At 40.0% G+C, this 12458-nt stretch overlaps 1 protein-coding gene across 4 annotated transcripts in view; it reads right to left on the bottom strand.

Moving 5' to 3' along the window:
- MACROD2 (mono-ADP ribosylhydrolase 2) overlaps positions 1 to 12458 on the bottom strand; it is an 893215-nt gene that overhangs the window by 700201 nt on the left and 180556 nt on the right. For all 4 annotated transcript variants that reach the window (XM_063327858.1, XM_063327857.1, XM_063327859.1 and 1 more), the window contains exon 4: positions 734 to 763. In XM_063327858.1, coding sequence (XP_063183928.1) covers positions 734 to 763 — 30 coding nt within the window. The remainder of the gene's footprint in view (positions 1 to 733; positions 764 to 12458) is intronic.

The raw sequence follows: 12458 nt of genomic DNA, 5'->3' as shown, positions 1-12458 counted from the left end.
AAACTGAGATCAAGCTTTTCATGTGTTTTGGTGGTTTTGGGGTTTTGATTTTTTTTTTTTTTTTCCCTGAGTTGTTAACACTCATGTAAGCTGCTACAGCCACAGTACTACAAAACGCAAAATAGCATCGATCTACAGCACCCACGTATTTGGAAACAATACCCACTACGTGCGCTTACGCTTCTCTGTCTTACTAATGTACATGTTGTTAGCATCTCTTACATGCACCAAAGATTTGTACTGAAATCTACTTAAGTATTCCAGCAAGCAAAAGGGGGTAAGCAACCAGGGTTTTTAAAAAAGTGAAAATAAAACCTCATGAACTTACTAAAATGAGTTTTTACCATGCTTTAATTATTTAACTTTTTTTAAAAAAAAGCTATTTACTTAACATGCATTCAGGGTTCCCTTGAAGTAAATTAAACAAAAATCCTAACTACTTAAACACAACATAACATAAGGCAGTTCAGTTCCTTCATGTTTCAGTTAGCCCCATATACGGGTCAGCCCCAGCCTAATTGAGAGGGGAACCCAGATTCAGCAGCAGGCACACACCCTGCCCCTTGATGATAGGAAATGTTATTGACTTGGGTGAGTTTTTCCATCTAATAATTTTACTTTTCTACCTTTTGAGCCTACCATACATAGTTTCATAACCAACTAAACACCACATTTGCTCAGCATATACGTCACATTTATTTAAGAATAAGTACAGCATTAAGCAAAGACTCACCTCCCCCACCTCCAAGAAGGCTGGAATTGGCTGCAAGAAGAACAAAAAGAGAATTGTTAGCATTGAGCTTCCTAAACATAGATGGAACCAAAACAGAAGATGTTTCATAAGAGACTTTCCAGTGTTTCAGTAACTTTGCTACTCTCCAATTATCCAAAAACATTTACTGCAAAACCAAACATTTATGTAAATCATAATTGCAATCTTTATCTTTGCACTCTTTTGCAATATCTTTAAACATGTAGTCTAATAAATAAAACAGTAATACAGTTATTAATGCTTAATGTGTTGAATAGCTTCTGAAATTACAATCTTGAATTTATAATTCTATAAACCACATTCCTTTTTGATTCCCAAATGAAGTAAAAGTCTTTCATTTTAAAGAAACTTAAATAGACTTTGATGCAACTTTTGGTTAGCTCTCCTTGTTTTCTATGACATGGGACCTTTGAGAATAAGGGTGAGAAACCTTGGTCCCATTGGTATCAAAGGGTGTTTTACCATTGTATGCAATTAAGTTGGGATTTCACTCAGTATGCTTAATTGCCTCTGTAGTGTAACCATCCAGCTATCCATGCCAGAAACAGATAAATCACTTATGGAAAGCAATTTTCAGAGCATGGTGATACAAGATGGTCCTTCAAATTAAGCTAGCACAATTGGAGCCATGCCAAACATTTTCCTTTCACTGCCTAGGGAAAAACAGAAGGAAAGCCTAGGCTTCTCAGCCTGTCTCGAGTAAAGTATTCACCCTTTGCACGTGTGGGAAACAAATCCCTGTCCTATTGTAATATAGATAAAACACAGTATAAAAGCAAGAATATAATGGATGGCCACAGATATTTCTTATTGCTTGCTGATGAGTGAAGGAGCAGCAAGGCATCAAACCATTTCCTGCTCCAGGACGAGGGTAGATGGCAAGATACACAGAATAAACTAGGTATTTTCCAGTATAAAAACTTTCTATTGTTACACATTATTGTTTCTATGATACCCCTCTGCTTTCTAAACAGAAGACTGTAAACAGCAAAATCCCTGGCTGTTGTTTTTTTCCATCAATTTCTTGAGACTTCTACAAAAAATCAACAGTTACCTTGGTCTTCCTCATTCCTTTTTCAGAAATTCTACAAACATCTTTGACTTAACATCCACTTTCAGCTCAACCATTTGCAGCCAGCTTTCCCTGACACTGCAGTGAAACTGTTGTCATCAAAAAGCTAGATTTTCCATAAAAGTATCATACCCAAGATCTCCAATTTTAAAAGCAACATATACCATTAATACTATTATCTTACAGTGACTCAAGAAGTAGCTCTAGATTATCCAAAATGCAATGCTCTTTAAAGAAATAAATATGCAGCTTTATATCCAGCATAGCTGACAAAATCAAATCAAAATAAACAGTAAACGACAGGGACAGTTATCCACACTTGGACTAGTTGCTCCTACACTCATTGAGTGAGTGAATTGTTGAGACCAACACCTAGAGGGATGTTCTTCTGCATCTTTCTGGTCCAAGTCTGGGTCTAATACTCTGGAAGACTACATAAGAAGAGGAAAAGGACTTGGGGGTGCTGGCAGACGAGAGGCTCAACGTGAGCTGTCAGTGTGCACGAGCAGCCCAGAAAGCCAATCGTATCCTGGGCTGCATCAGGAGAAGCGTGGCCAGCAGGTCGAGAGAGGTGATTCTCCCCCTCTACTCCACTCTCGTGAGACCCCACCTAGAGTACTGCGCCCAATTCCAGAGCCCCTACTATAAGAAAGATATGGACGTGCTGGAATGTGTCCAGAGAAGGGCCATGAGGATGATCAGAAGCACCTCTCCTATGAGGACAGACTGAGAGAGTTGGGGTTGTTCAGTCTGGAGAAAAGAAGGCTCCGAGCAGCCCTTATAGTGGCCTACGAGTATCTTAAGGGGGCCTACAAGAAACTTGGTGAGGGACTTCTTAGGATGTCGGGTAATGGTAGGACTAGAGGGAATGGATTAAAACTTGAGATGGGTCAATTCAGACTGGACGTTAGGAAGAAGTTCTTCACCATGAGGGTGGTGAGACACTGGAACAGGTTGCCCAGAGAGGTGGTGGAAGCCCCATCCCTAGAAGTTTTTAAGGCCAGGCTGGATGGGGCTCTGAGCAACCTGATCTAGTGGGAGATGTCCCTGCCCAGGGCAGGGGGGTTGGAACTAGATGAGCTTTAAGGTCCCTTCCAACCCTAACAATTCTGTGATTCTATAAAGGAAAATGGGGTAAATAATCTTTTCTTCTAAAACAAAGCCACTTGTAGCCATTTTCAAAGAAGTGCCTGACTTCCTTTTTGCTGGCTGGATTCTTCCCTCAGATGCAACTCAGAAACCATCTGAAAACTATCCACTATTGTTTTCATTCAGATTTCTGACACGTCAATGCGGTGAACTGGCTCATGGAGAGACACCCAAGTGCCAGAACGGTGTGGCTGGAAAAGAGAAGATGGGGCAACACAGTTTGGAGAAGACAGAACAAATCCTCCCTTTTGGCTGTCACATACCATTATATTAGCTCAAGATCCTTAAAACTTTCATGTGTCTATACCCCATGGATCAACTACACTGCTAGGACATCACTGTCACAGTTACTTTGCTTTTACAGAGCATAAAAAGACCGCTTCAGACTTCGGGCTATCTTCTACAAAGTGCTAGCAGGGAACAAATATTGCCATATATAAATTGCCTTTGAAAAAGATACAATGATAGTAATAATAAATGCGTGCAGACTTATATTGCAAAGAGTGCCACTGAACTTCAGTCTTTCTATATTTGCCTGCTCTTGCCCTCACTGAAACCTAACAGTAAAGAAAGACACAAATTAAAAACAGCCCCACACATTTCCACAGCAGCTTCCAAAGGACTCCTGTAACAAGTAACATCACCTTCCCTGCAGTAAAGCAAGTAGATCTGAGACAAAATTCATCATACTTCATATCAGAAGAAAATAAGAGTAACAAAGTGTCATCTACTGCCATAAATCTGCTATTCAAGATTATTCTTCTTGGCACTGCAGAATGCACCTACAATTACCATTCTAGTTCTCGAATGAGTCAAGTTCTAGGATTTCAGTTATTATGTTTGAAAGACTTAAGAGACACAGCTAAGACCTGCTATACCTCACTGTAACCAAAGTTTCCACTGCTAAAAAAGTCTCTTCTGATACCCAGCCAACATCCCCATTGCAAACTCTCATTTGCTGGCTTCTCAGAGAATTATGTTTCTCTCATTAACTTTTCCTGACAACGTTCATCTTTCCAATACTTTCTAAAAATTGTTAATAATGTACAGTATAACTCAGGATAACACACTTCTCTATAGAAACAGCAAAAACAGCTCAAACAGATTTTTGGCTGCAATGCATCTATTACAGCTATTGAAATTGCAGTAATAATTCATAGGCACTTTTTTTTTAAGCATTATGCTTGACTATTAGGAGGAAAATCAAATCATTTTCCTATGACGACAAGAAAGAACATGACTGAATTATATTTACAGCACCCTTTCCAGAAAGATAATATGTCACTCAAAAAGCAAGAACATTTTTATTTTCAGATTTTTCAGACTGTGCCTAAAAGGTTGAATAAAATATAACTCTCTTTCCATCTTTGGGAAAGCCTCACCACTAAAGAAGAAACTTCTTGTCACTTAGCACCTAAAGAACACTTTTCCCCAGCCAGAGGTGGGGATTTTCACCCAGATGCAGAGAGCAGGTCGGCACAGCCCCATGGCTGTCATCACATCACACAACGTTGGAGCAAGTATTGTCTCTCTTCTCGGTCCCCCGGTGTTAATCTACAGCTGCATTTTGTCCATCCGTGCTCCCAAATGACCAAGTCTTGCCGAACACTTTGAAAGCAGCTCCTGCTGCAGAGGTTCAGCTGTGGGTAGGTGTGAGCAACCAGCGGTGGGACTCTGAGACCTTCCAACCTGCAAACTCGGTGCAGACCAAATTGCTCCCCAGGTTGCACCACAACACTGTGTGCACATACAACTCCCCCACCTGACTCAGGGCCTGCCCAGCCGTAGGTAGTACACGTTAACACATTTGTAGACAACTAGTAAATCCATCTTCGCTATCCTCTTGTCCTTATTTCTCTGTTGCACAGCTGCACAAGATTCTCAAGTCGTAGGAGACTTGGGGTGGGAGGAAGGAGGAAGACTGAATTGCTACCAAGTTACCAAGGCAAAGAACAGTAAAAGAAAACAAACAAGCATAAGAGAGGCTTCCAAAGAAATCTGAGGTAAAGACTTCTCGCACCTCATTTCATTCCCCGCGTCACCCCTTCAAGTCGACCTGCCCAACCTTTCTAAAATTGCCTCCTTACGAACTACAGTCTGCAATAGATTCCTGGGCATTAATTCTGAAAATCCACTCACGATACAAACCTTGAAACACGTACTCATTTATACTAAGAGGAGTGATGACACAGAGCGCTCAGGCAGCCAGCAGACTACGTACTTTCTTCTCAAACTGAAATGTAACACGCATTGATAAAGCCCCATCCAAAACATCTCACTTGGCGATGGCCCGCAAGTGGCAGCAGAGGTGAGAACTCATCTAATTTTAAATATTTTTCCCAGCACCAGTAACATAGGCTTCAATTAAAAAAAAAAAAATAAAAAAAACCAACTCCTGACATATTTGGGGATCGGTTCCTGTGGTGTATTTTAAATAGCTGCTTCAGGATGAGGCAAATCACAGCACAGGAGATGCTGCGCATCGCCACGACTTTAAACGGAGTCGTGAACTCTGCATTTTGAGAAGCAGATCTCACCTTCACAGTCTGCCTCAGTACAGCAAATAGAAATACATCTAGAAGTAGTAATATGGCTTTCAGCCCTTTAGTTCTAGGTTTCTTTTTATTCGATACATTAGAAGGATTAGCAGAAAAAAGTGTTCCTACAAAGTTCAGGCTCATCTCTCAGAAAAAATCCACTTAAAAGAAAAAAACAGTGTCTAATCACTGAGTATAACGATTCAGCCCTTAATGAGATGTTTATGACCCCAGATGCAACTGGAAATTCAGTACTTCAAATGACTTGGCACCTCAAAGGACTAGACTTTTATGCATTTTAACACAGAGTAGCAGCACCAGGACAGTGCTAACAAATAAACTCCATGAACCCTATTCAGCCCTACCACCAAAACTCCACTCTTGCTCTGAGAAACAAAATTTCTTCCAAAACACTTCTGTTGGGAGAAAGGAAAAAAAGAAAAGAAAACAGAAGACCTGGAAGGAAAGAATTTAAAGGAAGCTTAGTTTCTCATTATGGAATACCCACAATGAAACACGAGGTTACTAAAATGTACAAATTTGAATCATGAATATACCAGCATATTTGACAAAAAAGAACTGGACACGAATGTTTTAAATCTCAGCCCTCTTAATGAGTTAAGTCATACAGCTTTCCAACACTTTTTTTGACTGAATAAGCAGACCAGAAACTCTAGCACAGGTCTCGACGTTTTCCTCAATGTTCCTTTACAACAGCGTCCTTGCCAAGAAGCAGGATTATTTGAAATTTTGTGGAAAGCAAATGAATGCTGAAGAAGTCCACCTCAAATGAAACTGAAAATCTTTCTGCTCTGCAAGCCAAAAGGTATGAAAAGTGAGAAAGGATGTATGCATGCGTTGCTTAAACAGACATTTGCAGACACGGAATTATTTTTTCTGCTGTCAATTCTGTGGAATTTAGAGAATAGAAAAGATGCGAATACCAATTTTCGTGATGTCTCTGGAGATAACATGCTTTTAGCTTTGTTAACAACATAGCTGAATAACTCTGGTTACTTTTTGTTGGCATATACTCATCTGACAACATTTTAAAAACGTAAATTCTTCTGGGAGCATGTCTTTGTCAAGTATTAATGGCACTAGTAACTTAAATTGACATCTATGTCATGCAGCCATGCATCTGTCAGTATAATAAAAATATACTTTTAAAAGATTACTTGATATTGTCTGACTTTGGCAGCAGATGTTTGAGCTTATTTTGATGTAAAAAAGATTAAATATTTTTGTCAATACTTTCTAATTGTGAAATTTATTCAAGCCGACATCTTTATAACTGGCAGCGTTGTAAGATGCAAGACATTCTATTGCCTCAGACACCATTTTTATTCATCAATAAAACATCATAACAGGCAGCTGGTGAGCAGAGTACCAGTAATTTATGGAACGGGAAGCTACATTTCTTCTACGTGTTTTGTGAGACATCCTTACCTGTCACTGCATTTTGTTTGATCTTTTCTCAAGGAAGCAGAGAGAACAAGGCAGAGTGAGCTAACAACTGCACCTTGTGCATTCAATCATTTTTAACACGAGATGTGCCTCGGTGCCTTCAAGTAAAACTGCGTTAGGCTTAAAGATCATGAGGTATATATCGTAAATAAAATACAGCCATATACAGTATACTACAGTAGAGTCACCACTGTAATTAACTTTACTCAAAATACTTCCTTGCACACAAGGCCATGGCAATCCGGAGAGGTAAAATAAAATTATAGTAACAGACTGGGCCAGATTTGCAAACTTATCTGAGTGCCTAATGGTGCAAAGCAGAGACTACTGGAAATTAGAAAACCACCCAGCCTACAAAATAAGATCGACTTGAAACATTTAGGCACATCAGTAAGTACCGCTATTAGCATCTTCAGATGCCTATACGCCTTCTCTAAACACAGCCTTCAGATACTTACTCAACACGGAGGGTGTGATGATAACCTGCATGCAGCCATGCACCAGAAACAGCTTTGTCATTCGGGTACCAGCGATTTACTCAACTGTTTTCTATGGGGCAGAAGATTTCTACAGACAAGTTGCTTCTCTCTGTGCTTGAAAAGGGCTTTCGCCAGCCTGGACTAACACTGAAGAGCCAAACTGGGATTGAATCCTTTGGCTCACGCACGAGCTGGAGCCTCATGTAGACGGTTGCACCCTGAGTCCAAGGGCAGCGGGCCAGTCCCCGTGGAGGGCACCTTGGAGCCGCAGCTCCTTGGAGCAACCCCTGCGTTGGCCAAAGGCCTGGCCTCGACCCGCTCTGCTCCAACAGGCTCCTAAGACGCTTCTGAGTTTAGCCCAATAGTTTGATTGCTTGTAATGGGTGATGGAGGGCACATCATATTCTCAACACACGCTTAAAGACTTGAGCTTCCATGTATTAAGCAATCTTCTCCTTTTCTGCCCACAAAAAACCTCTGTAAATAGAAGCAAAAGTCTACCCAGTCCTATTTTATTGTTAGTAAAAAGTACCGATTTCAAGCTCTCTTTCTAAAAAGCCAAGATGCCCAGAAGCATGACCTAATGAGTCCAAACAATTCAGCTTAGAAGTTCCCATCAATTGTGATAGCAAAGCAGATGATGCGGGAGACAAAAGAAAGGGACTGAATTTTCTCTGCCTTACTTTTTTCCCAGATACTGAAAGTGCACACTACAAATTTGTCCTGCTTTAAAGATAAATAAAATCTAATGGAAGGCTTTCTACAATTAAAAGTACAGGTTTTGTATTTGAAACAAATAAAATGGCTTTGTGGTTTACTTGTCACACAACCTGTGCTATTCTATTTCCCCCTCACAAATTCTGTATAGAGAACAAATCGTTAAAACTAAGTCTTGCCATCTTTGCAAATAAAGTAGTCATTAACTCCAATTTCAAGCTTGTAAAGGGTATTTCATAGGTAGATTAAGGGGAAAAAAAAATCAGCATACTAGTAAGTGCTCTGGAGTTGATCCTGTCAAGGAAATTGCCTTCACAACATTCTGAATTCAATAAGGAAACAATAACTGTCATAACTTTTCAGTTATTTTTCTTCTTCTAATACATTACCAACTCAATACATAATGTGCATTTATGCAAGAAAGCTATTTTTAAATTTATATATTACACCCATTAAACTTAATCAGTCATATGCAAAGCGCCTCTGAAATCTGATATGCAGAGTAAAGAGAAAAAAAAAAAAACAAACCAGCACCAAACCCACAAACCCCAACGTAGGCAAGGCGGCAGCAGCAGCAGCGTACTGCCAACGCAGTATAGAAATAAGCACACAGCTATCGGTCTGACATTTAAAATTTAGAGTACGTCGGAGGCATACCTTCAAAGTAGAAGGAGCAAAATGACAGGTTTTTACCTTACAGTGAAATACACTAATTGCTTTAATGCAGAGTGAGGGAAAATGAACAGAAATTGAAGCTGACTAACACATACTGAGAAAAACGCAGGAGAGAAAGCGCTTGGCCTAAAGTACTTCCTAAGCGCTGCTGTAGAAACTTCCATATGGACTGAAGATTAGGCTCCAACTTTAAAAGGAGCCTAAACTTTCCAGTAGCCTGAGGACTCCAAATCACTGCAATTGCTTCTTGGTGGGGAAGTCAGTCAACCGCAGCAAAAAAAACGTAAGTTAAAAGAATATCCAGAAAACCAGATGAACTTGTTTTTAAGAATGGTATTCACCAGGAGATCTTCAGTCCCAAACACAACTCAGCAAAACAGTTCCAGGTGAAATCCCGCAAAACCAGCAGTTCGCACATTCATACCGATTAAATTCCTACCCTTCATACCCATCCACAGGTATTATTTTCAGCTAGAGAGAAACACCTATTCCAAACCAAAGGAAAGCAAGCAATGAAAAAGGAAAAGGTTTCCCACCAGCGCCTGGTGAAGGACAGTTAGAAGAACCTGTTTGATGAGGCTGATCTCACCCTCAGGAGGGAGAAGACGACAGACTTGTTGAAAAGAGAAGCTGCCGTTTGAAGAGAAAGAGCTAGAAAGGCAAGCACAGGAACGACCATCGTCACGTTTTGCGTGAACCCCTGTGCAGAAGGCACACTCATTTTTCACGTTCCTCTCATTTTTCCTGGCAAAGGTGAGAAAGGCGCAAAGCAGGAATAATTTCATTCTAAAACACAGGCTGATAAATTGTCACACACACACTGCCAGATGCTAAAGGGAAAGCTGTGAATTAAGATTTCATCCATTTTGTGTGTCAATTTGTGGTTTGCTCAACCACTTAAAGTTGCCTTCTAGATTATCAAGGTATTTTGAAATATAGTCGAGCTGAAGCGTAAAGCAACAGGAACTTATTTCAGGGCAGAATAATGAGGAAAAAAATATTCAGGTCTACTGCAGCCACTTCTTCATCTCATAATTTGGGACATTTGTGTGGTTTGTAAATGTAACATTAAAGGGAATCAAAGTGCTGCAGTATATAATTAATCCATTTAAGTAGAGTCATCATCAATATTTAACAGCCTACGCAAAATAGGATAAGAGGTAGTCCTAGGTTCTACCTGCACAATTAGAAAAGCAGTTTTGGTAGCAATTATTTCAAAATAATTAGTGAAATTTATATAATCGTCACATCTCTCCAATATCTCAAAGGTACTGGAACATGTTATCTGGAAAACAGAAAGAAAATGAGAGTGAAGTTCTTTGTGCTTTCTTTGCTTTTGTCTTTTCAAGATTACAACCAGGCCTGAACCTCCCCAACTCCACCTGTGCACAAGAACACTCCAGGAGAGTTTTCTTCTTTTTTTCTTTTTTTTTTTTTTTTTAACAGTGGTGTGGTACTTACAGTGTAACTAATCATAAGATTTCATTTCAATTTCCTTCGCAAGGAAATAATTGCATAATACTTGATTTCAAGAAGGAAAATGTCTGATTGCAAAAAGTTTGAATAAAGCCACAGAATCAAAAAGAAATCAAAAGGCGATAAAAACCAACATATTTCAGTCTTGAAACATTCATATTCAACATTCAGGCTTCAAAACAATAAAAAAACCAAACCCTAATGTGTTATGAAATCAAAGGCCACTGCTGAAAAGCAGCTACCCGGGGCCTTGCGCCGACAGCCGCGCAGGGCGTTTTTCCGTCGGTTCAGCAGGAGCAAAAAAGTACCCTGGGGTGCAGGAACAGCCTGTGGGGCTTCCCATTTACTCCAAGGCGGTCGAAAGCAAGGTCAACCCTGGCTGCAGCTGGAGGGCTGGCCTCAGCATTCTGAAGTAAAATAGTAAGTGCCCACACCGCTGCTTTTTCTGAGGGTATTAACGCTCATGAACAACATTCACTTTAAAAAACAAACAAACAAACAAACAAACTTGCCCTACCAAAACATCCCTCGCACTTTTTTTTTCCAGCTATGCAGACAAGACTTCACTTGCAAATTTTGCTGCAAAGTTAGAGGTGTTATTGCACCGGTTTTTGCAAGAGCAGCCTGGAAGGAAGATTTTGACAACGAATTACAAGCTCCTGCAAGCAACTAGCGCAGACATGTAGGATTTGAAGAGCCTGCAAGTAAAGCACTGAAGTAAGGTCTACTTTAAAATATATCCAACTGTGCAAATGTAACATGCTCTGCATATGAAGGTGTTGTGTAACCTCTCCAACGATCCGTCCTTTACAGAGCCTGAAATTGGGAGCTGCTCCCACTGTGGTCAGTGTGAGCCACATTACAGAAGCAGCAGAGAATCCGGTTATGTATTTTACTGTACTTTTTGTGTTTTCAAACACGGGCCCAAACTGTTGCTATAGGGCTAAATATTTGTCTAACGACGGTCATGTATTCCTTTATAAGGGAAAGTGGAACTTAATAACCTGGGTATTTCAGTCAAACCAGGAATAACGCATTACAGTAAGATACAGACTGGACATCCTACACTGTCCATAAGAATATTGTCTCAAATCTTTCTGTGTACTGTTGACAAATATACTATCCATACTTTACCTTATTGTTTCAAAAGGTTACCACCTATAAGCTAAAAAAAAAAAAAAATAATCCTGAGAAGACCAGAAAAGATTTTAAGAATAACGTGTAGTCATCAACTTACTCTATCAGCGAAATCAGAAATTGCGCCTTTTGTGATAAAACTAAGTCAGCGTAGTCAGAGGGAGATTGATTATCCTCTCCATTTTACTGTTCCTGGAACATACAATCCATAACATGTTTTAAAACGAAGAAACATAATCTAAAGTTCGAAAAAATACAGGAAAAATAGATATTTTTACCGTTAGCATACTATTTTCACATGCCCTGAAAACTCCATTCAGGAACTTTAAAGAAAAGGGAGATCACAAGTAATCAGAATGATGTGAAGGCCTGTAGATATTTTCAAAGGCGTGACAAAGCCAAGAGCCCAGCTGAAATCCCCAGCAGTGACAGTATTTCAGATTGCGTGGGACAATTCCTTGTTCCTGTCAGGTTGTTGGGGGTTTCTTATCTTTCCTAGCTGCGGACCCTCGCGTTTCATGATTGATCTCAACGATCGTCAGGTTGGAGCCGTACTGCTCAGTTACCTGCCTACCAAAAATTGCCCTGCACTTTATCTGCCTGCGTATCAGCTGCGCACCTGCTCCTTGGGTACCCCATGGCTGCCTGAGAAGTAAAGCAGTTTTATTATCCTCTCAAGATACCTCTTCAACACTAAGATTACAGGCGCTTCTTAATGATGAAGGAGATTAAAGCTATTATCAAAAAAAAAAAAAACAAGGCAGTAAATAGGCACTGTTGTTATAAGACTGTGCACTCAAGCAGATAATATCTGGCAGAAGCAGTATTAAGGCTTTGATGAAATATTTATTGAGGTTAGGCTGGACAAGAATCTTTCATTTTCTCTGAAGCGCAACAGGAGGGTAGGCTGGCTGCAGTGCCACACGCCGATAATGCCATGCAGAAAGGGAAATCGTCAAGATGCAACACCTAATCAA

This window comes from Chroicocephalus ridibundus, chromosome 3, assembly GCF_963924245.1.
Source record: "Chroicocephalus ridibundus chromosome 3, bChrRid1.1, whole genome shotgun sequence".
Taxonomy (NCBI): Eukaryota; Metazoa; Chordata; class Aves; order Charadriiformes; family Laridae; genus Chroicocephalus; species Chroicocephalus ridibundus.
Note: the sequence above shows the minus strand (reverse complement) of the source record. Positions and strands in the feature narration are given on the sequence as shown.